Source organism: Malania oleifera, chromosome 6 (genome assembly GCF_029873635.1).
Source record: "Malania oleifera isolate guangnan ecotype guangnan chromosome 6, ASM2987363v1, whole genome shotgun sequence".
In the NCBI taxonomy this organism is placed as follows: Eukaryota; Viridiplantae; Streptophyta; class Magnoliopsida; order Santalales; family Ximeniaceae; genus Malania; species Malania oleifera.
The window spans coordinates 37,552,570-37,574,451 of record NC_080422.1 but is presented as its reverse complement, the minus strand read 5'-3'; the positions used below and the strand labels follow the sequence as shown (position 1 = coordinate 37,574,451).

At 35.4% G+C, this 21,882-nt stretch overlaps 1 protein-coding gene across 1 annotated transcript; it reads right to left on the bottom strand.

Annotated features, from left to right (window-relative positions):
• Window positions 1–308: 308 nt before the first annotated feature.
• Window positions 309–21,664, bottom strand: LOC131157056 (uncharacterized). Its single transcript, XM_058110912.1, has 7 exons — window positions 21,452–21,664; window positions 20,607–20,815; window positions 6,418–6,657; window positions 5,552–5,663; window positions 5,271–5,445; window positions 2,957–3,197; window positions 309–799 (listed from the first exon to the last, which is right to left on the bottom strand). Exons 2-7 carry the CDS (start codon window positions 20,788–20,790, stop codon window positions 510–512), a joined length of 1,242 nt encoding a protein of 413 aa, XP_057966895.1. The 5' UTR covers window positions 20,791–20,815; window positions 21,452–21,664; the 3' UTR covers window positions 309–509.
• Window positions 21,665–21,882: the final 218 nt, after the last annotated feature.

Below are 21,882 nucleotides of genomic sequence, written 5' to 3'. Positions count from 1 at the left end.
CCTGCTCCTGCTCCAAATCCATCCTGCTTACATCCCTACTCAAAACCAGCTATTGTTTGAAAAAATACTAAATTGCCACAACGGCACGTGCCCAAATTTAATAAAATGGTATTATATAAGCCAAGTAACGTAAGCTTATGTGAAACGTTCTATAAACAGAAACATACCCTCAAAGTCCTACGTTTTTCTTCACTGCTGTTTAGTGGTCGTCAAACTACTCAATCCACAAGGCATTATTATCGACATAGGCTTCTACTCTGAGCTGTGCCATCTTAACCCATTAAAAAATGAAAGGAAACCAAAACCACTTTCTACTTTCAAACCCAGACTTTATTGCAGGGTCCACATATCAGTGCATCCACTCACATGAACACATGCATTAAGGACAGGCATCCCGGTCTCTTGCCTCATAGTTTTAGCTATATAGAAAGACAGAAACTTGCAGCAAGCATGTACAAATAGCAGAATTCATCTACATAGATATTGGGTCCAAATTGGATATTCGGAACTCAGAACTCCCTATCTGGAAATAGGCGAGGAGCAACCAGGGACCAGATGTACAGAGCTGCAGTCGCCCACGCAGTTATGATCCGCACCCACACAGATGCCCAGCCAACATCCACCAGCTTCCCGCTCCCCCCGACTGAGGTTGACCACCCAGTCAAAAGCATTGCGGAGTACATGCTTGCAAGAGAGAATATAATGTGGAAAAAGGAATATGAGTATGTCACTGGCTTTGTCTTTTCTTTTTCTTCGTGCTCTTCTGTCTTGTCCAATGGTAGCAAAGGCTTCCCAGCACCTTCACCACAGACACCAGAATGTCAATTCTTAACGTCAAATAGTAAAACACTCAAACTTGTCAGCAAACATGAAATAAAAAAGCGTTAACTTGAAATACAGAGGAGACTGTATAATGAAAAATATGGACAAAACAGAAAAGACTGCACATATCTGATTCTCTATGATTATTCTTGTTATTTCATATTTAGTATTACTAGAAGAATTATTATACTTTCACAGTTGAAAAGCAGGTCGGAGTGCCTGATAATATCTGTCTTATCTTTTGAGTACACGGGGGATTGTGGAAACAATCACTTCAGCCAGTAAGATTACCTAGGCAGCATCTCCACATCACTCACATCACCAAATGCCCAAGCCAATACTCCTGCTTGCCTACGGCATATTATATCCCCGCAAGAAAATGACAGAAAACCAGGAACAAAAAGATAACAAAATGAAGAGAATTGGGAAAAGTAAACAATAAAGGCAAGAGAGGAAAAGTCAGGAATGTAGCTACGCTATAACAATATTTTATTGTGCAACGTCAAATATATCCATTTTTTTTAACCTCTAAAGGTATAATCATAGTTGAACTTTGTGTCTGTGTGTGTGTGTAGCCTTGGCGCAATGGTAGAGTTTTCTCCGTGTGGTTTGGAAGTACGGGACCGTAGCATGGAAACAGTATTGCAAAACTACAAGGAGATCCATCATGGTCTGTCCCTTTCCTGGACCCTGCATCTGCGTGAGATTTGTGCAACAGGCTGCCCTTTACAGTATACATGTGTGTGTGTGTGTGTATTTATATATATATATACATATAATATATATATATATATATATATAGAGAGAGAGAGAGAGATCAAACCACTATTCTTTTTAAGTGAAAAAGCTATGAGATCAAATGTTTTTGTAGATTTTGAGGCTTTTGGGTGATTTTGTAGTTGCAACACCTTGGCCCTAAAGGGGTATGGTGAGGGATTACCACAGGCCCACAGGTCATGCATGTAGTTGTGATTGGGGGGGTTTATGGGATTTAACTTCCTGGATCCCAAGCATACAGCTCAAGTTGTGGCAGGAAGCTTGACAAATGGCATGAATGAAAACTGGACTCCGTTTTTAATACAACAGTATAGATTCTTCTCAGTTCCACTGCTTCAATTGCAAAATGGCGACATACCAGATGCATATTGTTGGGCAATATTCCAATACGATGTTTTTTTCCCATTCTGGTCATAAAATGACCTAAGGTCTGAGTATGAGAGAGAGAGAGAGAGAGAGAGGAAGGGGGCAAGGTGCAGGGAGGGAAAGATTGGACCATTATTTTTAAACAAAATGCAGAGAGAAATACAAGTCCTAATGGCACAATGGACTATAGCGAGTTGGTGGGTAATCCTACATTCTAAGTCTCCTTTTCCTCTTTACAATACCTTATTCCTTCAGATCATACTGACCTCTGACAAACATTCCAGCATTCCTTTTCCTCTTTATAATACATTCTTCCTTCAGACCATACTGACCTCTGACAAACATTCCAGCATCCTACCCTACCAGGACTTTAAGTAAAGGGGTAATATTGTGACATTGGTGGCAATGCCCAATACTTGGGCTCATGTTTCCTCGTGATTGAAGCTAAACCTATTTTCCAAACCCCACACATTCCATGGAAAACCACAACCTTCTCCCCTCCCTAATAAATAAAAATAAATAAATAAATGGACAAAAGATAATCACCTCATTGAGGTCTGGCAAAAATACAGATACCCCTCTTGAGGTTCCAAAAATACCACAAACCTCCCCTGAGGTCTCAAAAATGTCAGACTCCCCTAAGGTTTGCCAAAAAGACACACCCCTCCTAAAAAAACTTACTTTTTACAAAATACAAGAATAGGCGTGTGTCCTTTTGGTAAACCTCACAAGAGGTCTAAAATTTTTGAAACCTCAAGAGAGATCCCTATAATTTTTGAAACCTCGAGGTAGGTCAACGTCTTTTGCCCTAAATAAATAACAGACAAGTTTTGAAATTTTTCATTTTAAAGACACATTCTTCTAGTAAAGGGACATCAGGGATATTTAATATTTCATCTTAATTTGCTTAGAAAAAAATTCCTTAAAATATGGGTTAAAAGACATGCATATAAAATAATCCTTCTACACTTGTACATCTGCCAACACAAACCTGCACGGGGAGAACTTGGAGGAGAGAGTAGTGTTGTAGAAGAACCAGCACGGACAGCAGAATAGACAACAGAGAGAACAGTCGTAAGTAACCCTACAGTAAGAGTGCCAGTAGAAACAGCCTTGGAATGCTTATGAAGGCCATTGCATTCATAATCCCTTGGTTCGCTGGCAAGCCCACTATAGCAAAGGTATGTGCAGTACAAAGATATGACTGAAGCTGGCAAAATGCTGCCACTCACCTATTTCACAAAATAACAACTGTGAGACAAGAGACCACCCTGGTCCTCATATTATAGACTAAGCAGACCAATGTCATAGAGTATGTAGAAATTTCACACATCCAAATAATTACCACAATTAAAAAATTAATTTCTTAACAAAGCCTTGAATAGCTAAACACCAAGTACTCAGGCTCAGCAATGAACTAATAACACCAATTCAACTATATGTACCAGCTCTACGTTACACATTTATTTCTCTTACGCTAAACATAAAATTAAATTGTGTGGAATCATATGGCCTATTTAATGAGAAAATCGAAGTTAAAAATTTCTTGAACTAGGGGTGTACAAATTTTACCAAAAAGCCAAAAACTGGACCGAAACCAAACCATTTGACATTTCAGGTAACGGTTTTCTGTTTCAGTTTGTCAATTTTTTAAAAAATCGGTTTCGGTTTCGGTTTCAATTTCAGTTTTACAAGTGAACTGAACCGAACAAACTGAAAACAGAAATATAGATGTATCATTTAAATTTCATATATTGTGTTTTATATTAGTACTTAATTATTTCTGTTCCTAAAGAATATTAATTATTTTTACACTTAATTAATTCAGAAACAGCCGAAATATAGACGTATTATTTAAATTTCATATATTGTGTTCGATATTCGTACTGAATTACTTCTGTTTCTAAAGAATATTAATTATTTTCACACTTAATTATTTCTGTTTCTGAATTTCATATTATTAGTCTACCATTTTAGCACTAGTTCTACTTGAATATATTTTTAAAAAAGGAGTATTTATAGATGTGTATGAGGATTATTTTTCTCTTCCATTAACAATGCGGGACAAATTCCTCTATACTTCTCTTTCCATTTCCGCGTTTCTTCACAAACCACTACTCACAAGTCACAATTAGTCACAAGGCAGTGCATGCTGAGCAGCAGCACTTTATGTTTGTCCCACATCAACTAAACAGAAATCTTGACAGCCATATTCTCCTTGCAAAATGACAGCTTGGGAGACCTTCATTCCATAAGTATGGGCTTGGCCTGCATTCGCTGATTCAGCATTAGCATGGGCCGTCTAAAGGGAAATTCTGACATTCCTGACAGCCCAACTTTATTTTTGAATGTTGAGTTATAATGCTTTATAAACCGACATTAAAACCAAACTGAACTGGTAAACAGTCGTTAACCATCTTGATCAAACTGCGGTTACCAGTTCGACATCGGTTTTGAGCTTTTAAAAACAGAAAGTTGTGGTTCAGTCATGGGTTCAGGGTGAAACCAAACCATTTAGAACCAATTACAGCCCTACTTGTAACCCCAGATGCCACCTTGCTGAAGACTAATAAGACAAAAATCTTATTGTCATACACTATCAAGCCCCATAATCCCATGGAACAGTTGAAAACACTTCACTATGCAGGCTAATATTAAATCAATCATGCTTCATAAAATAGTAGCTTTGCAACAGGAGCAGAAGTCTTAAGGGAAGATTCAGTCAAATGTCCATTAATCCAGCTGATCAAATAAAGCGTCTTTGTTGGCATTCTTCAATTTTCTTGGTTCAGAATTGTGTGGATCAATTCAATTAGATTCAGGGTGTGAATCAATAGATTTGGCTATTCACTAATAAGATTCAGATCAATTGGAATTGGTACAAATCATATGATTCATATCATGAACCATAAGATTCCTACAACTATGATGATAACAATTGCAGTGCAACAGTTTGCGATATCACATTACAAGCAATGAGTACAGAAATTGTGGATTCATTTCCTGCATTAACAATGCTGTTAAATACAGATTCACATGTTACGATTCCAGAATCCAACATACTAATTATTTAAACAATTTTAGTAAAGATTAATGAATCTACATATACCACATAGAAAAAGTGTGGAATATTATCTTGGTTGCTTTAGTCGCCATTAGTGAAAACAGACACAAGCCCACACCGATTGGCTGCATAAATTTTATTTCTGCAATCTTAATCTATGCCCACAACACCTACTAATTTCATTGGGTAAATGACTAGAGACTAGATTTAACAATAAGAGGATGAAGGATTAAAAACTTACCGCAGGGTGCAATGCAACTATAGCAAATAAAAAAACTAATATCAGGGTCATAACAATAAAGAATGTGTTGAGACCACATTCATGTCCAGAAGGAGTAAACCAATGGAAGAGAAGTCCCGAGAAGGAAAATGTCGCCACATAACATACGAGTGAGACGACAAACAAAGCTACATACCTACAAATTTCAAAAAGTAAAGCATAGGACAGGTTAAAATCTGATGAACTTGAGTTAAATAAGAGAAACAAAGAAGAGATTCTGAGTAAATACACTTAAAACTAACCAGAACTGCTCATCATATCCAACCCATTTGTCATTCCATCCATGAACAAAGTCCAACAAAAGCACAACTTGAACAAGAAGAAAGAACCCTGAGCCAAATTTCGATATTGTCTCTGCATCCAAAATTCTTAATCTTTCAGCTTAAGTTAAAAATAAAAAAAAAATTAAAAATGGATTTTGAGCAAAAACAACATAGTACAAATCAAAATTGTTCTTATCAAATCACCATCCTCTATGCTCCCCTATGCAGCTATTAATATTCTGCTATAACAGTTTTCCATTGGCATCAAAAGCAATCCAAGCAAGCTCAACAGATCAATTGGCTGATTGACCAAGCACTCTTGAGTCCTCAAATGGGGAAGATTATAACTTGTTTGATCACCAATTGACCTAAAAGCTTAAGTTTCTTACCTGGTGAGCAAAAATATTTATCAAGCAGTCCAACACTTCCTCACATGTGCAGCCAGATTGCACATGAGATGTAAAAATCAGTTAAATACCCATAATAAGGAGTACAATAGTTTCATTTCTAAGAAACAAAATAAATGCAAGCAACAAGAATGGAACTCTCAAGACCTCCTTGCAACCATGGCTGTGATACCATGTTAATTGCCACTTGACCCAAAACGCTTAAGCTATTAGGTGATAGGTCATCAATCTATATGCTATACAACACAATTTTAGAGAATTTGGGACCCATCACTTAGCATCCAGTAAAGAGATCTACATGGAAATGCTAAAATGACCAAAATGATTTTGGAAAACCTGATCTTAATCTTTTACAGACTATGAAATGGCTTTTTTCTTTACAAGAATGTTCCTCAAACATTTGAAATGAAAATTTTAAATTACATCAAATTAGATTACCATAGAAGCTGATGATCTCATTTGGAAGGAAAAACATGAAGATCACCAAAAGGCACCAGCATATAATTTTTGCCATCCATCCACCATGGTGCAAACTATCACGAGGATCCTTCTGGTTTTTTACACCAATCATTAGAACTGATAGAATAGTGAAAAACAGAAAGTTTCCCAAGCTAACTCGCAGCACTGCATCTGTTTCAAACCACTCCCTATTAGGTGTCTGATGGAAGTGATTAATCCCTGCAGAGATGATCAATATGAGATCAAACATCAAAAACATCAGAAACTGGCATGTCTGAGAATCCATTTGTACATTATTATTGAGTCTTAAGTCACTTTCATGAAGATAAAATTCTATATTATCCTAATCTCCAACATCAGTATTCAGTAGATACTGTAGTGGCAATCAGGATAAAAACAGAGCCTGGGGGAAAGAAGAAAAAAAAAATTCAACACACATTTCATAGAGAACTATGTCACAAATCCAATTTTTTCAGTCATGACATGGCATGCCCAACATGATTTTTTTTTAACAGCAAAAGAAGAATATCATTAATAGATTAAGAATATACAACCACGAGAATAAGAAATTTACTCAACAAAGTCTGGAAAAATCCAGATAAAAAACATAGAAAAAACAGGAATACTAAAAAGACCAAATAAAACCAGCGCAAACCAACAATCCAACACATATGTCAATCGCACTTAATATCAAAAAAGCTCAGCCCCTTAAAATTCCCCTGCCCCACACACCAAGAGAAGCCAAATAATATATCGCTTCCCAAACCAGCAATTGCAGCAACTTCTTCCCCAATAAAAAAATATGCGCATTACGCTCCATCCACAGCCCCCAAAATACTGCAAAGAAAGCACATTTCCAGAGCACTGCCCTTTCCTTTTTCCTGCCAAAACCAACAAAAGGAACAGCCAAAAAGTCCTCCACTGCCTCTGAACTCACCCAACATTCGCCTAGACAACCAAATAATTTATTCCATACCCTCCAAATATATTCAAAATGCATAAAAAATGCGATGCAGATTCTGAACAATTAAAACAAATAACATAGATGTCTGGAAAGAGAGCCTTCAACCGTCTCCTGACCTGCAGCAAGTTGTTGGTATTAATACTATCAAACACAACCAACCAAATAAACACATTAATTTCAAAGGGGACTTTGGCCTTCCAAATGGATTTATAGAGGAAAAGAGGAATTAGATCTAGTCAGAAAATCCCAAAAAATATTTGCAAGAATTAACCCCCGAATTATTCAAAGATCAAAGCCAACAATCCTCCTCCAAAAAAAAATCAACAGTTATTCAGCAAGACTAGCAAAGAGGATAACTCTACCACCTCCCTCTCATTCGGCGGCCTATGAATATGAAGATCCCAAGAAGGTAAACATCCACATGGATCAACAACAAAGAAGGAAATGGAACCATCCTGCCCTGAGCTCAAATGAAAGATGCGAAGAAAAGAGATGGACAAAATTAAATTCCCTAACCAAGGATCTTTCCAGAAGCAGATATTACTACCCCGTCCCACCAAGAATTTAATATGGGGAATGAAAGGCGAAAATCTAAGAGAACTTTCCATGAACTCTTTGAAGAACATATAAATCTCAAATTAGTATCCCACCCATTCTCGTCTAATACATACTTTTTACAACTTTATGCCACAAGGATGAATTCTCTAGTGGAAGCCGCCAAATCCATTTAGCCAAAAAAGCTGTGTTTCTAGACACCAAATTTCAAATATGTAAAACACCCCCTCCAGTTTAGACCTGTCCACCACCTCCCAACTTACCAAATGATCCCTAAAGCCCCCCTACACAACATGATTTTTATCCCATATAAACTCCATTTTGTAAGATTTAATAGCATAACTATGCTATATATATAAAATCCCAACTATACATGAATCCAATTTCTCCATTCACCTCAATTTAGGCTTCTAGCCCATGGCTAGCAAGAGACACAAAATGCATTATACATGGATTTTTTTAATAACAAATTTCAAGGATTCATGGCATAATGATTTCACAAAAAATTTATGTCAGATATTGATTACCTAGTGCAATTCTCTTACTTCTTAAAACATAGCATCAACTATGTGAAAAATAAAGAAGTTGCAAGCAGCACAGACTTCCATTTTGCAAGGATTCATGTCATAATGATTTCAAAAAAAAAAAACTATGTCTGCTGTCAGCTGCCAAGTGCAATCCTCTCCCTTCTCAAAGAATAGTATCAAGTGTCACCTATGTGAAAAATAAAGAATTTGCATGCACCACAGACTTCAATTTCCTAATGATTCATGTCATAATGATACAACAAAAAATTGTATGCCTGCCATTAGCTGCCTAGTGCAATTCTCTAGCTTCTCGAAGCATGGCATCAACTGTCAAGTGTGAACAATGTGAAAAATATAGAATTTGCATTGGCCACAGACTTTAGTAATCAATAATGAAGTAATGTATTTTGGTGGAAATTTAGTTAATCTTTTGCAGTTTTTGTTCATAAAACCAAAAAGTAATCATCACAACCAAATTCAACAGCAGTAAACACAAGGTCCGCCATGGAAAAAAGGCTTTATTAAGTTCACTAGCAAAATGTAAACCCAAACTTGAGATGTAAATTTGAATTCTTTTAAAGTTTATGATGCAAACCTCAACAAGAACATTCTGGCCTCTCTCTATATCAAACAAAGTTTATATCTACTTACAGTAAAATAATAATTGCATGATATCAATTGCACTTTGGTCAACCTCATTACAAAGGGGAAGCGAAGCTCTAATTAAACTGTTTTTTTATGATCTGTGCCTTGGTATGTTGCCACCAAACAAGCAATTGGATTGGTGAAGAAAACATATAAAAATATCTTGACATGATCGCAACACAAGTACAAGCTTTTTATATATAGAAAAAAAACTTTAATAAGAAAAGAAAAAACATGCAAGGAGGAAAATAATATAAAAGGAAAGAAAGACAAATAAATATAAAAAAGAGAAGAAATCAAGCTAATATAACATAATCCAATCAGAGTGTAGATCAGAGAAACTCACACAGCCGAAACAACCTGATGAAAAAACCCACAGTGAAGCAAAAATTATCCTTTACCAAATCAAATAAAGAGGTGAAGTTCAATCATGACAAATATAAGCATTTCTCTCTAACCAGAACACTCATAAACAGAAAAAACAGCACCAATTCCCAAAACCTCTACATTGAAGCAGCATAAAATCCTCCAAACAACTAGGGCATGCCCGATACTCTCCAAATACATCCTTATAGATGGAATCTTACTATCTTAGCTTTCCACAAGCAATCAACAAGAGGAAAAGAATGGAACGAACAAGTGAAACAAAAATAAACAGATTCACAAAAACACAACAGAACCATCCAAACTGCAGACCCTGACATCCCCACTATAAGAATAGAATAATGAAATGACACTAGCAAAATAAGAAGCAAAGAAAGCTACTCATCTCCCTATCATTTAGATTCCAACAAAAATGAAAATTTCAAGAAACACCACCACCAGCATTAACCAAAGATATATGTGCATCATGATGCAAAGTGAGAAGATAGAGAGAAGGAAAAGCAACAAAAGAGCCAAAGGATCACAGCCAAATATCCACCCATAGTCTCACAACCAAACCTGACAACCATGACCTACTTTATATTTAATCAAGGAAATAAAGGAAAGTACCAGCTAAATGAATTTCCATGAACTTCCATGAGAAACTCTAGCTCCTATATTAGCATCCCACCCGTTCACTAGACAAGCCAAATCTACACTTCATTACTTTATGATAAGAAATGCTGAAGAGAGATTCTCCAAAGGAAAATGTCATAACCACTTGCTCACCATTACAATAATGCTTTTAAACACCAAATTACCAGGACTTAAGCCTGCCTACCTTCCACCCCACCCCACCCACCCGGGTGTTCAAAAAGATATATATATATATATATATAAAACCTCACCTATCAATAACCTCCCAACTCACATGATGATCCACCCTCTCAACCAGAATGATCCAAAGAAAGTCTCTCATAACCCCCCTCCAATTTAGCTATTACCCTCCATAACCTAAAAAAAAGATTAAAAATAAAGGGGAATCAAAGAAAGACAAGCCTAAATTAAGTTTGTACAAACCGCCGAAGAAAAAAGAGCACCCTTCCATATCAAGATGTTTACACACCTCAGCACTCACATGATCCCAAAGAGGATTACCCTCTTAAACAATTCCTAGATAAGTCAAAAGCCACTGAAGAATTTCACAAACCCCAAGAATAGCAAAAAATCAAGAAGCAACCTCTAGACTCGAACTTTTTTTTTTAGTTTTTCCATCCCATATGACTTGGGAGAGAGTCAAAGACCAACACCTCACCCTCTTCACTAAGCATGTTAACTAATTTCAAACCCAACAGTCAAGAAGGGCATGATGATCCCTCTCATCTCTTAACAAATCAATGAACATGACATAGCCCCGGTCTATTAAATCTTTTGGCATGAATTAGTATCAACAAGAACATTCACCTGTTGTGGAAGTGTTAAGATAGCTTTATTAGAAGTATAATATTAAAAAAGCCCTTAGAAGAATTAAAAGTTGACAAGGCACACTCACCAAATGACAAAGGAAGCAAACATTAAGTGGGAGAACTAGTCACAAGGGACAAAAGCTAAGTCATCCCCCTTGGTCAAGACACTGTCTCTAAATTTACAACATCCTTAAAATGGAAAACATCAACTCAAATAGATTCAGAATGAACGAACAGACCTCCCTGATCCGTCACCTTTCCCTCCTCACTATTGGGAACTTTTAAATAGCAGTAGCAATTAGCATAGCATATCATATTGTAGAGGTAATATGTATAGCAGAAAATGGGAGACACAGATGTCACACAGTGGGAAGCGCGTGTAACGGTTGTGATTTTCTTTAGAGCACAGCTTATCCATATTGGCGTATTTACATGTTATAAGCCCTTAACCCTTACAAAAAATACTAAATGTATTTTGGATCCTTTAGTTCAACTAACTAACAATGTTTAGTAAAAGGCAATAAATTTTACATTGGCTTTAAATTGCTATTGAGAGAAAAAAATAATTTTTTCATCACTTTCATTGATTATATGTGCGATAAATAAACTAATGAAAAAAATACATTAGCTTATCATATACATTAATCTGCTAGACATGTAAAACATACATACATTAAAATATATATAATTTTATTAGTTAAAGTAATAAATATATAATAAAGTTAGACCAACAAGTTATGTTGTATAATCTAAGCCTTAAAATTACAATATTATTATTAAAAAAATTATCATTAAAAGCTAAGTACTAACAACTTGAATAAGACAGAATCTAGAGGGAAAAAAAGAACTATCAAATTATTTAAATCAAATGTCCTCATTCTAACCTTCACCCCTCTCTTCGCACAGCTTTTTGAGATTGATCTATGAAAGCCAAAATGAAAGAAGATGAGAAGATAATCAGAAAAGTATTTCAAAAAGTTCCACAATACCACTGTAACAGCTGAAGTGGCTCATTATGGCCCCCACAGATGAGATTTTTGTTCACATCAATATAGCAGTATGGTATTGGAAGTGAAAAATTGTTACTTAACAGTTACAGCTGCTATTTAAAACCATAAAACAATGTCTCTCCTCATAAATAAAATAGACAGCACATTCACCCTGCCACACCTCAACCCCATTGCCATACTCACCAAGCTGTTTCTGTGCCTAACCTCCATTTCCCTCAACTTATCATGGAGCAGACTTTACTTCAAACAAAATCATCAAGATGCTGATCAAGCTCCAACCTAAGATATGCCTGAAAATCCTTCACACACTCTAGAGTCTTCAGATGTTTTGCAAAATAGAGTCAACAGGGACCAAGAGCTTCTTGTCCATTTCCAGTCTGTCAGATTTGGTCTGTTGTTCCCCATGAGCCTGATGAACAGTATGGATCTCATCATCAATTGACTCCCTTCTGTCCCACTATATTGAATGTTCAAGCCATGTCAGACCTTCATGATTCCAGTCAATTCTGAAGGCTCACACAACTTCAGGTGCTCTGCCCCTTCAGAAGCGATGATATTATGTTACTAATAAAATCATCCTTGGGCTCCTTAATTAGAACAGACTGCTTTAACTTTTTGATCCATAGGCAATACTTGTTTCATACTGAATGAACCCACTTATGAGAAGGCTTCCTCATGTTGGTCTTAACTAAAATCCATATGGCCCAAACACCTCCAAGAAGGAACCCATATCCAATCTGCTTTTAAAATTCAAGAGAAAATATGGGAGGATATTTGGGCCATAAATCACACGATCTCCCGATTTATTACCACCTTCCTTCCTAGCACCTTGATCTTTACAGGAAAGCCTCTGGCCAGCGGATCAGCTTTCACTGAGAACTTCCGCATATGATGGTTCGCACTGAACTGATAACCAGTCAAAGAGCACTATGCTGTTATTTGAAGGGGCCACATTTTTTGGAACCACAGTAGTGACAGCAGGAGAGGCCCAAATCCCTTAAACCACCAACTCACATAGTCACATCCCATCAGTTTGTGAACTGTTCGCACATATTGCCACCACCCCTCAGCCTCCACTCCTTTGGGGATAATCTGAGACTGATTCAGATACTGTGATTCAACACCCATCACAGAAACAGAAATTGGCACGTGATTTGCCTTCATGCTCAGAACACCACAGCCTAGATAATCATATCAAGGGAATAGCTGTTTTGTGAATCGTTAGGATTCTACACAGCCTCTCTCTCTCTCTCTCTCTCTCTGAAACACACACCCATTTACCTTTTTAATTTTCTCATGTAATTGTCTCATGATTACAAGCTTTTTATCCATTTTATATTCTACCTACCTATAGTAATTTTTTTTTTAGCAAAAGAAAAATTTTATCTGTAGATTAAGAATGTACGACCGGGAGAATAAGACATCTCCTTAGTAAAGGCAAGAAATGTCCAAACAAAAAACTGAGAAAAAAGCTGAACACTAAAAAGAACAAATAAAACCAGCACACTCTAACAATCCAACAAACAATCTATCTATAGTGATTTTAAGAGATCACATACTGTTTTTATGTATATTCCCTGTGCATGCCATTTGGTTTGCTTTTTCTCAATACAATTATATTGCATTAACAGATTTATAAAAGGAACTACAGAACATTAAAAAAAATTATAAAAAAGTAAAAATAAAAAGATATATCTGGATGGCTATTAATAAGATACAGGATGATAGCATATTAAATCACAAATTCAAGGGTTGTGAGATCAAAAAATAAACAAGAAAAATAACAAAAAGAAATAAAAATAAAATAAAATAAAAACAACAACAACAACAAAGGACCCTATTAAGACAGCATCTGAGCATTCTCTCGGTGTTATGGTCAAGATACATTGAGCAATCCTGCCCATCAATTGCCATGAAAAAACCATGTCCATCACATGCAATCCTCAATAGATTATAATAGCTACATCCACTCTCACATTAAAATTCTAGATGGTGACACAGTCTCCAAAGAAATGCATTAAAGGGTGTCTATTTGATCTGAACAGACTCAGAGGCTATCTCTAAACTGGTTCACTAAATAAGAACCAGTTAAACATCAGATTGTTTGGTGACATCTTTAAATTTTCTTAAAACTCATCTGATTGGTTACAAGTCTGATTGGGTGAGTGGGAAAATCAGAGGACTCTTTTACTTCTTCTTTTTTATGACCTGGAACTCCAACCTAGGCAAGCCCTTTGGGCCCACCTAAGCGGAACCAAATCAAGGGGATGAAAACATTGTCAACCTTTATAAAAAATAAAAATAATGAAAAGCTAACACCTAAGAAGTTAATATTAAAAAAATAAATTTTATTTTTGTCTAACAAGAAATTTTATTTTTTTATTTATAATTAATTAAATATATAATTAGAAAATATTATTTATATTAAATTTAAAACTTTAGTTTATGTAATTGCTTATTAAGTTTATCAAATATTTATGTTCTTGAGAGATGGGAAGGTTAAAATTGAAAAACAACACATATTCCGATATTAGATACCAAACAACTAAAAGAATACAGTATTTTCAATGACCGGTTCAAGTTCAATTCAGTTTGGTTTAGAAAATCATATTTGGATTCAATATTTAGCACTTAAAACACTTAATTTTACATAACATCCCTTAGTTTAAAAGCTTACAAACATGAATCAAGAATAAGTGCCTATAACTATGTGGTGTAGGATAGGAAGTCGGTATTCAAAGGGATCATTTTGACACAATTTGGAGACAAATTTCAAAGAATAGGGTGAAGGGGTTGTTGGGTCCTAAAGCAAAAATGTGTTTAGTTTATTTGTAGTAGGAATAGGATTGTGTATACCTCGGGGTTCATTTTTAATATATGAGTGTTTTAGGATTTTCTTGTAATTTCATGTATCTTTAAGGGTATATGTGCAGTTTCTTGTTATTTAATCTTTCTTATAAGTAGGGTGTGAAAGCCATGTAGGAGTCAATTTTTGGGTGAATTTGAACTGAAGTAAACCTAAGCTGTTTTCTGCTATTGTATCTCTTCCTTGTTCCTCACTTCTTTCTTCTTCTTTCCCTTCCCTCTCTAAAGTATTTTAATCCCTATTTTACCCGGGCAATACCTGTAGTGCTATGTTCATCACCCTTAATTCTGCTGCTGCATTAGTTTGAAGCAGAACCCAAATTCAACCTTTCTTCCACTTCTGAGCCACTTATTGTTCTTACATCTTTGATCTTCACCATTCATCACTCTCCCTTTGTCAGACTCTCATCTCCGTACTACCCACTAAGGGCCTATTTGGAAACATTGTTGTTTTCTGTTTCCTATTTCTGTTTTTGCACAATGAAGAAACAAACTATAAAAACGCATTTGTTTATATTATCAGTTTTCTATTTCTATTACCGGTTTTTAGCTGTTTGTCAAAAAACTAATAATCAAATTTTATGGTTTTCAGTTGTTTTGGAAACTTGTTGCCAAAAATTTTAATATCTAGAAATATTTTTTTGGATTAAATTTTTCATTTTATATACATTTAAATTAAAATCAAAATTAAATGATCATGTGAATTTAAATATAATTAAAACAAAATTATACATAAATTTCAAAAAATAATAATAAAGTCAATTACAAAATACTTCTTACTATTTTTTAATTGTCAAGTCCAATAAATTTTTTTATTGTAAAGTAAAATTTGAAAGTAGAACAATTAAGTAAAATAATTATAATAAATTTTATTTTTAATATAGGAATTTTTTTAATGTGTATTATTTGTAATGTTATTATTTAATTATATTTTTATAATTTTATTTGATTTAAAGATGTAAATGAGCATTTTTTAATTAAGTTTTTAATTTGTATTAATATTAACCAAACAGGTTACTGGTTTCTAGTTTTTAGTTTCTATTTCTAATTTTTGGTTTTCATTTCTCTAATTTTTGACACCGATACCAAATGGCCCATAAATTAGCAATACCAGATTTCAAGCCCTTCAGTTTCACAAAAGCCTATTCATCCTCTCCGCAGTAATATTTTAGCCCCAAAAAAATTCCAAACATCCAAATTTCTTCAATCTGACTAAAATTTTTTTCTTTAAAAAAAAAAGGCCTACAACTGGTTGTTGCTGCTCACATTGTCACACCCAGTAAGCTGCTATGCACACCAACACAATCAGAAGCCACCAAACTTTTGATCTGTCATCTCCTCAGAGGCCGCTGCTGAAATTTTCCGGAAAAAGCCGCACACACCTCAGTCTGATGCAAGTGAAATTATGAACCAGGCCTATTCTTTTCCTCCCCCACCTTGCCATCTCTTATACGTGTCCTTCCCTTTCCTTTAAACTACCCAGGCATACATCTTTACAATCGGGCCTTTATTTTTTCTTACACAATAGTGACAATACCCTTGTCTTTTGTTACACAATACCCAATCCATGTTCATTAAACCCAACCACACTGCCACAACTTCAAGTCACATCAGCTGACAACTAATCTACCAGGTTATCAAAACTGCCACGTCATCAACATGTCAAGTCAGTTTATTACTACAAACAGGAAACAACCATTGAATTGGCTTGCCTGACTAGGATTCAGATTCCAATTTCACCCTCATTCATCTTTCAATTTTCTTTTTATATTATTCAAAAAAAACAAAAAACCAGAAACTCAATTCTCTTCTAGCAAATTTGATTCACTTTCTCTTAAACCTTCATCTGATTCTCTTCTCTTCTCTGACCTTAGCTCTTTAAAATATATATATATATATATAACTTCTGGAATTCTTGGATATCCCAATAAGTTCCCTTTTGTGGCAAAATTTGGGATTTGAAGACTGATTTTTGCCGATAAAATTTTTTGATTGACTTAACATCCTTGCATACCAAGTATGAGATACCTCCTCCCCCTCTCCAATTTCAATATCACACTCTTCCATCTATCTTGCATATGAAGGAAACAATGCTTCAAGAAAAACAAGTGCAACTTGATTATTGTGATTCATTAATACATCCAGCAGCAACTGCAATATATGATTGTATTGTCCACCTTCACCTTCACTGAACATCAAAATCCAACATTGACTCTCATGTTTTACAGTCGTGAGAAGATACTGATATCAAGTACGATAGTAATGAAGCCAATGCTATTGTGACTGACGTGATGATTTTATTTTTATTTTTTAGCAAAAGAATATTTCATTAATAGGAAGAGAATTTACATGAGGGAGAATGAGACTATATTAGATTACCACTTTACCTAAAAGTTTAATCTATTTAGTGGTGGGCCAACAATGTATATCAAGCTTTAACACTCCCCCACACATGCAGCCCGTCAGCACGTGACGAGATACAGATGATAGATATTACCCATTACAGGGAACATAATAATTTTTTTAAAAACAATAAAACCCAGGACCTCCTGGCAACCAATTCTGATACCATTTTAGATTCCCATTTTACCTAAAAGCTTAAGCTATTAGGTTGTGAGCCAACAATGTAAATCAAGCTTTAACAGAGACATCTCCAAAAAGAAGACTTGGAACAATATAGGAAAAAAACTAATCATTACAAAAAAATAAAATAAATAAAAGATCAACATGCCAAAATGTTCCTCCAATCCCTATGTAACTTGTGGAAACTAATTCCTCTAAAAAAACCCAAACCAGTGCACCACAGTGAGGCTAAATACTGAATTTGATCCCAAACCACACCCAATTTAATTTCTTCCCATTCAATATCCTTGCATTACACTCCAACCATAACCCCCATAAAACTGCAAGTATTCCACACATTCATAGGACTGCCTCATCCTTTCTCCTACCAAAGCCTACTAAGGAAATAGCTAACAATTCACCAACTGAAGAAGGGCAAACCCACTCTCTCCAGAAATACCAAAAAGCATATTCCAAATCCTCCAAGAAAATTCAGTGCAAAAGAAGATGAGAAGCCGTCTCAGAATTTTTGTAACAGAGCACACATAAATCGGGGGAGAGAGCCTTCAAAGGTCACCTAATTTGCAGCAAGCTATTAGTATTAATTTTATTGAGTACAACCAACCAAGTTAAAAAACTTAATTTTTGGAGGAGCCTTAGCCCCCCAGATGAAACAATATAGTGGGAAAGAAGAATTGGAGTGAGTCAAATTCAAAAAAATATTTACAAGAAAATACTCCCAATTGATCCAAAGAACAAGTCCGAACATCCCTCCCTGAAGGAAGATTACTCCCATTCAAGAGAGATAACAAAGAAGACAGTTCCACCAACTCCCTATCATAGTATCATTAAGCAATCTCCTAAAATGGAGATTCCAAGAAATCAATGGACCACTCAAATCCCCAAGAACAAAATATATAGCTCTATTTTTCTCACAGCTCAGTTGAAAAAGATGAGGGAATGAAGTTGATAAAGATGCATTACCCAGCCAAGGTTCTTTCCAAAAATAGATCAGAGAGCCTCTTCCTACCTCAAATTTTGTGTGAGGGATAAAAGAAGGATAAATCTGAGAAATGGACCTCCATAGAGTACTCAAAGAACATCTTAAACTATCATTGGTATCCCACCAATTCTCATCCAACCCAAACTTACTTCTTATTACTCTATGCCAAAAGGACAATTATTTTAGAGGGAAACGCCATACCCATTTAGCTAAAAGAGTCATGTTTTTAGACACCAACTTCCCCAGACCCAACCCTCCCTCCTTTGTTGACCTACAAAGCTCACCCCAGCTAACTAAGTGGTCCCTATGATGAATTTTCAAGACATTGTCAATGGTACGGGAAAAAAAATGATGGAAGACTCCGGTCCACTGACACAGCAACTGAGGGGCTGTGTTCGAACCTGAAAAATATTTGCATCCCACTTATTGAGTTTGTACTTCCTATAGGCGTTCCCATCACCACTCGCCATTGATGCAATTATCTTGCTTTTTTCTTTCTCATTTTGAGCCAATTTGGAGACTAATTTCAAAAGAATAGGGCAAAGAGATTGTTGGGCCCTAAACCCAATGTGCTTAGCTTATTTGTAGTATGCTCGTGTATTTGGGGTTTGTTTTGTAATATGTGTGTTTAGGGGTTTGTTTGTAATTCCATGCATCTTTAAAGGCATATGTGTAATTTTTTCATATTTTAGGCTTTCTAAGTAGATTGCGAAAGCCATGTAAGAGTCAATTTTTGGATGAATTTGAATTAAAGTGAACATCGATTGATTTGAGCCCATTATATCTCCTTCTTCATTCTTCTTCTTTCTTCCCATCTCCTATCTATTTCTCTCCCTATTTTACCCCTGGGCAGTACCTGTACTACTCTGTTCCTTACCCTTAATGCTGCTACTGCATCACTATAGCTCCACACAAAGCTACTCAGACTAAAATGCTATTTGTCTTTCTTATCAGCTGTTGACAAGGATGGTCGATGGCAAAGGGGAAATCTTTAAGATGCATAAATTTGGGTTTTGCACTGGTGGATTCAAAGGTGGAGCCGAGAGTAGTCAAACTATATTCGAACTCCTAATGAAGTGAAGAAAATATAGCACTAATAAAGTAAATTAGAAGAGAATACTACCCACATATGTTCTAAGAAATCAAACATCAGAGATAGAAAGTAGAAAATTCTTACCTTTTATGTTTTGCCGAGACCACAAGCATTACTAAAAATTTCATTTCCCTTAAAGAGCAACTAACAAAGATTATGTAGGACTCTTACTAGGTAAACCCCAATACCAACTAATCTCAACCACTGAAAATAAACTACTTTTGATCCTAAATGAAGTACCAATAGAATAATAATATAAAGACTCAAAATAATTCACAGTAAATACTCAAAACACCCTTGAAATAAACAAAACAAAATAAAAATAACTTAAAAATAACACTGTTGATGGTGCTGTTACAGCACTGTGAATATGTTCCTTACATTTTTCATCTTCTTTAAATGAATTAAAGCGTGGATGACATGAAGAATAAAGTGGATTTTGAGAGAAAGATGAGGGCAAATCTGTGTTTGCAAAGTCAGTTGGGTGTGATTGTGTGAACAAGTACTACAGTGTTACAATTAAATAATTATCTGGGGGAGTCCATGGGTCAAGTCTTTACCCCACGTAAGTCCATGGTCAGTTTTAAAACTCAAAAAGAATATTGACAGATAAAGTGATCAAAGTTCAGGAGGTGATTTAATAATATAACTGTTGAAATTTTGAAATTCTCCTTTAAACTAGTTCATTTTTAAAAAAAATAAATTGCTCAAGGAACTTCCCTCAAGCTTCACTCTATTTTGATGGATATTTTACCATGAACCTTGGTGAAAAGTTGGAACTCTTTAATTTTACATGAAGAAGGAAAATACCTTCAAGCACAGTAGCAGCTAAATTTATTTCACTATAGCGATGAAGAAATTTTGACTTTAAAATTACAACAAAAGACTTTTCCATTGTTCGTACTTGGTAAAGACTTTTAAATAGACTAATCTCAAGAAAAATTAGGCACCACAGAGGCAGAAAAATATTGTAAAAATCTTAACAAATTCATGAGCTTCAAAACTGGATCATGTGGGTTTGATTGGTGAGGATAATAAGATCCAGGCTTCAAAAGCTCATAATTTAAACACACTGCCAGTAAAAAGGTAAAGGACTACAAGAATGAAACCCTTACAAGGAAGCTTCTCCATAAGGGGTGCAGCAACCTCCCTTAGAATCCATGAAACGACCAGAGAAAGTGCGAATAGACCACAATAAGCAATCCGTGCAGAACGACGACTAATACCAGACACCACCGACCTGCATGCGTCGCATGCACATGCTGCACAACATGATGCAAGGCAAGAAGCAGCCCACATATTCCCCTCTCTAGCCAATCAAATCCTGATTAAAATAACCAGATCTCATTAACGAGGTTCAGCAAAGTTGTGGTATTCATTGGTTAGCAAGTCCAGAAACGGTTTATATGCTAAAAGAATTTCTGCATTCTAGGGTGAGAAAAATGCTTCAAAAAATCTAACTAAACCATGGCTTGAATTAACAAACTGATAAAACTGACAAAGCTGAAATCACGCTGCAGTTATATGCAAAAGAATGTAAGGTAGTGTAATGCGACAATGAACCCTAATTATCAGATACCCAAATCGGGGAAATCCATTTTCAAATTTATAATCATCATCCTTAGTTCGATCGTATGTAAGGTAGTTACAAAACCAGAATTCCATGTTATATTGAAAAGAAATTAAAAAGGAAAATAACGTAAAATTGTTTTCATAATTATAGAGGCAAGAAGACAAAGAATTGACTGAGTCAGCTGCGCAAACGCTACCAGCAATTGGAGCTAGTTCGGGTGAGCTCTTTAGAATTTGGAAATCGCAGCAACATAACATTAGATTCAAAACACCCATATCCTTTCCTTCGTTTTCTTTTCTTCCCTTCGTCATCAACCAAAATACGAGGTGATCGGAAGACTAAACACAAAAAACCGCAAGAATTTGGGGGAGAGCGAGAGAGAGGTACCTTCAGAACTGGAGACGATCAATGATCAACAACGGAGAGTTTGCCGTGCAGAGAGGTTTGGAACTTCACGACTCAAAGAGAAGAACGGAATCGCTTACCAGTCGGGGCTGAAAAAAGGAACCTTCCTAAACACATCCGTCCGTCTGTCAATCGACTTTCTCATCTTTTACTAACCAACCGTGGGCACGCACGACGTCCGTGCATTGCTGGAACATTTTTACAATTACTATTCTTAATATAATAATAATTTTATCCTTTCACTTAATTTTTAATAACGTAAATTAAGAAAATAATATTAATTTAATAAAATAAGTTGAAAAAGATTGATCAGTTAATTAAAATATATTTTTAAAAATAAAATACAAAAATTAAACATCTAACTACTAAATCGAGTCAATAACATAATGGTAACTTAAGTAAATTGTTCTTTT

What these genes read in the sequence shown, in the direction of transcription:
- LOC131157056 (XM_058110912.1), bottom strand. Translation starts at nt 20,790, where the DNA reads ATGTGGGCTGCTTCTTGCCTTGCATCATGTTGTGCAGCATGTGCATGC. An exon ending in GGATATGATGAGCAGTTCTG is followed by an intron (nt 5,446 to 5,551) that starts GTTAGTTTTAAG and finishes TGAAATTTGTAG; the next exon opens with GTATGTAGCTTTGTTTGTCG. An exon ending in TAGTTGCATTGCACCCTGCG is followed by an intron (nt 3,198 to 5,270) that starts GTAAGTTTTTAA and finishes TTTGTGAAATAG; the next exon opens with GTGAGTGGCAGCATTTTGCC.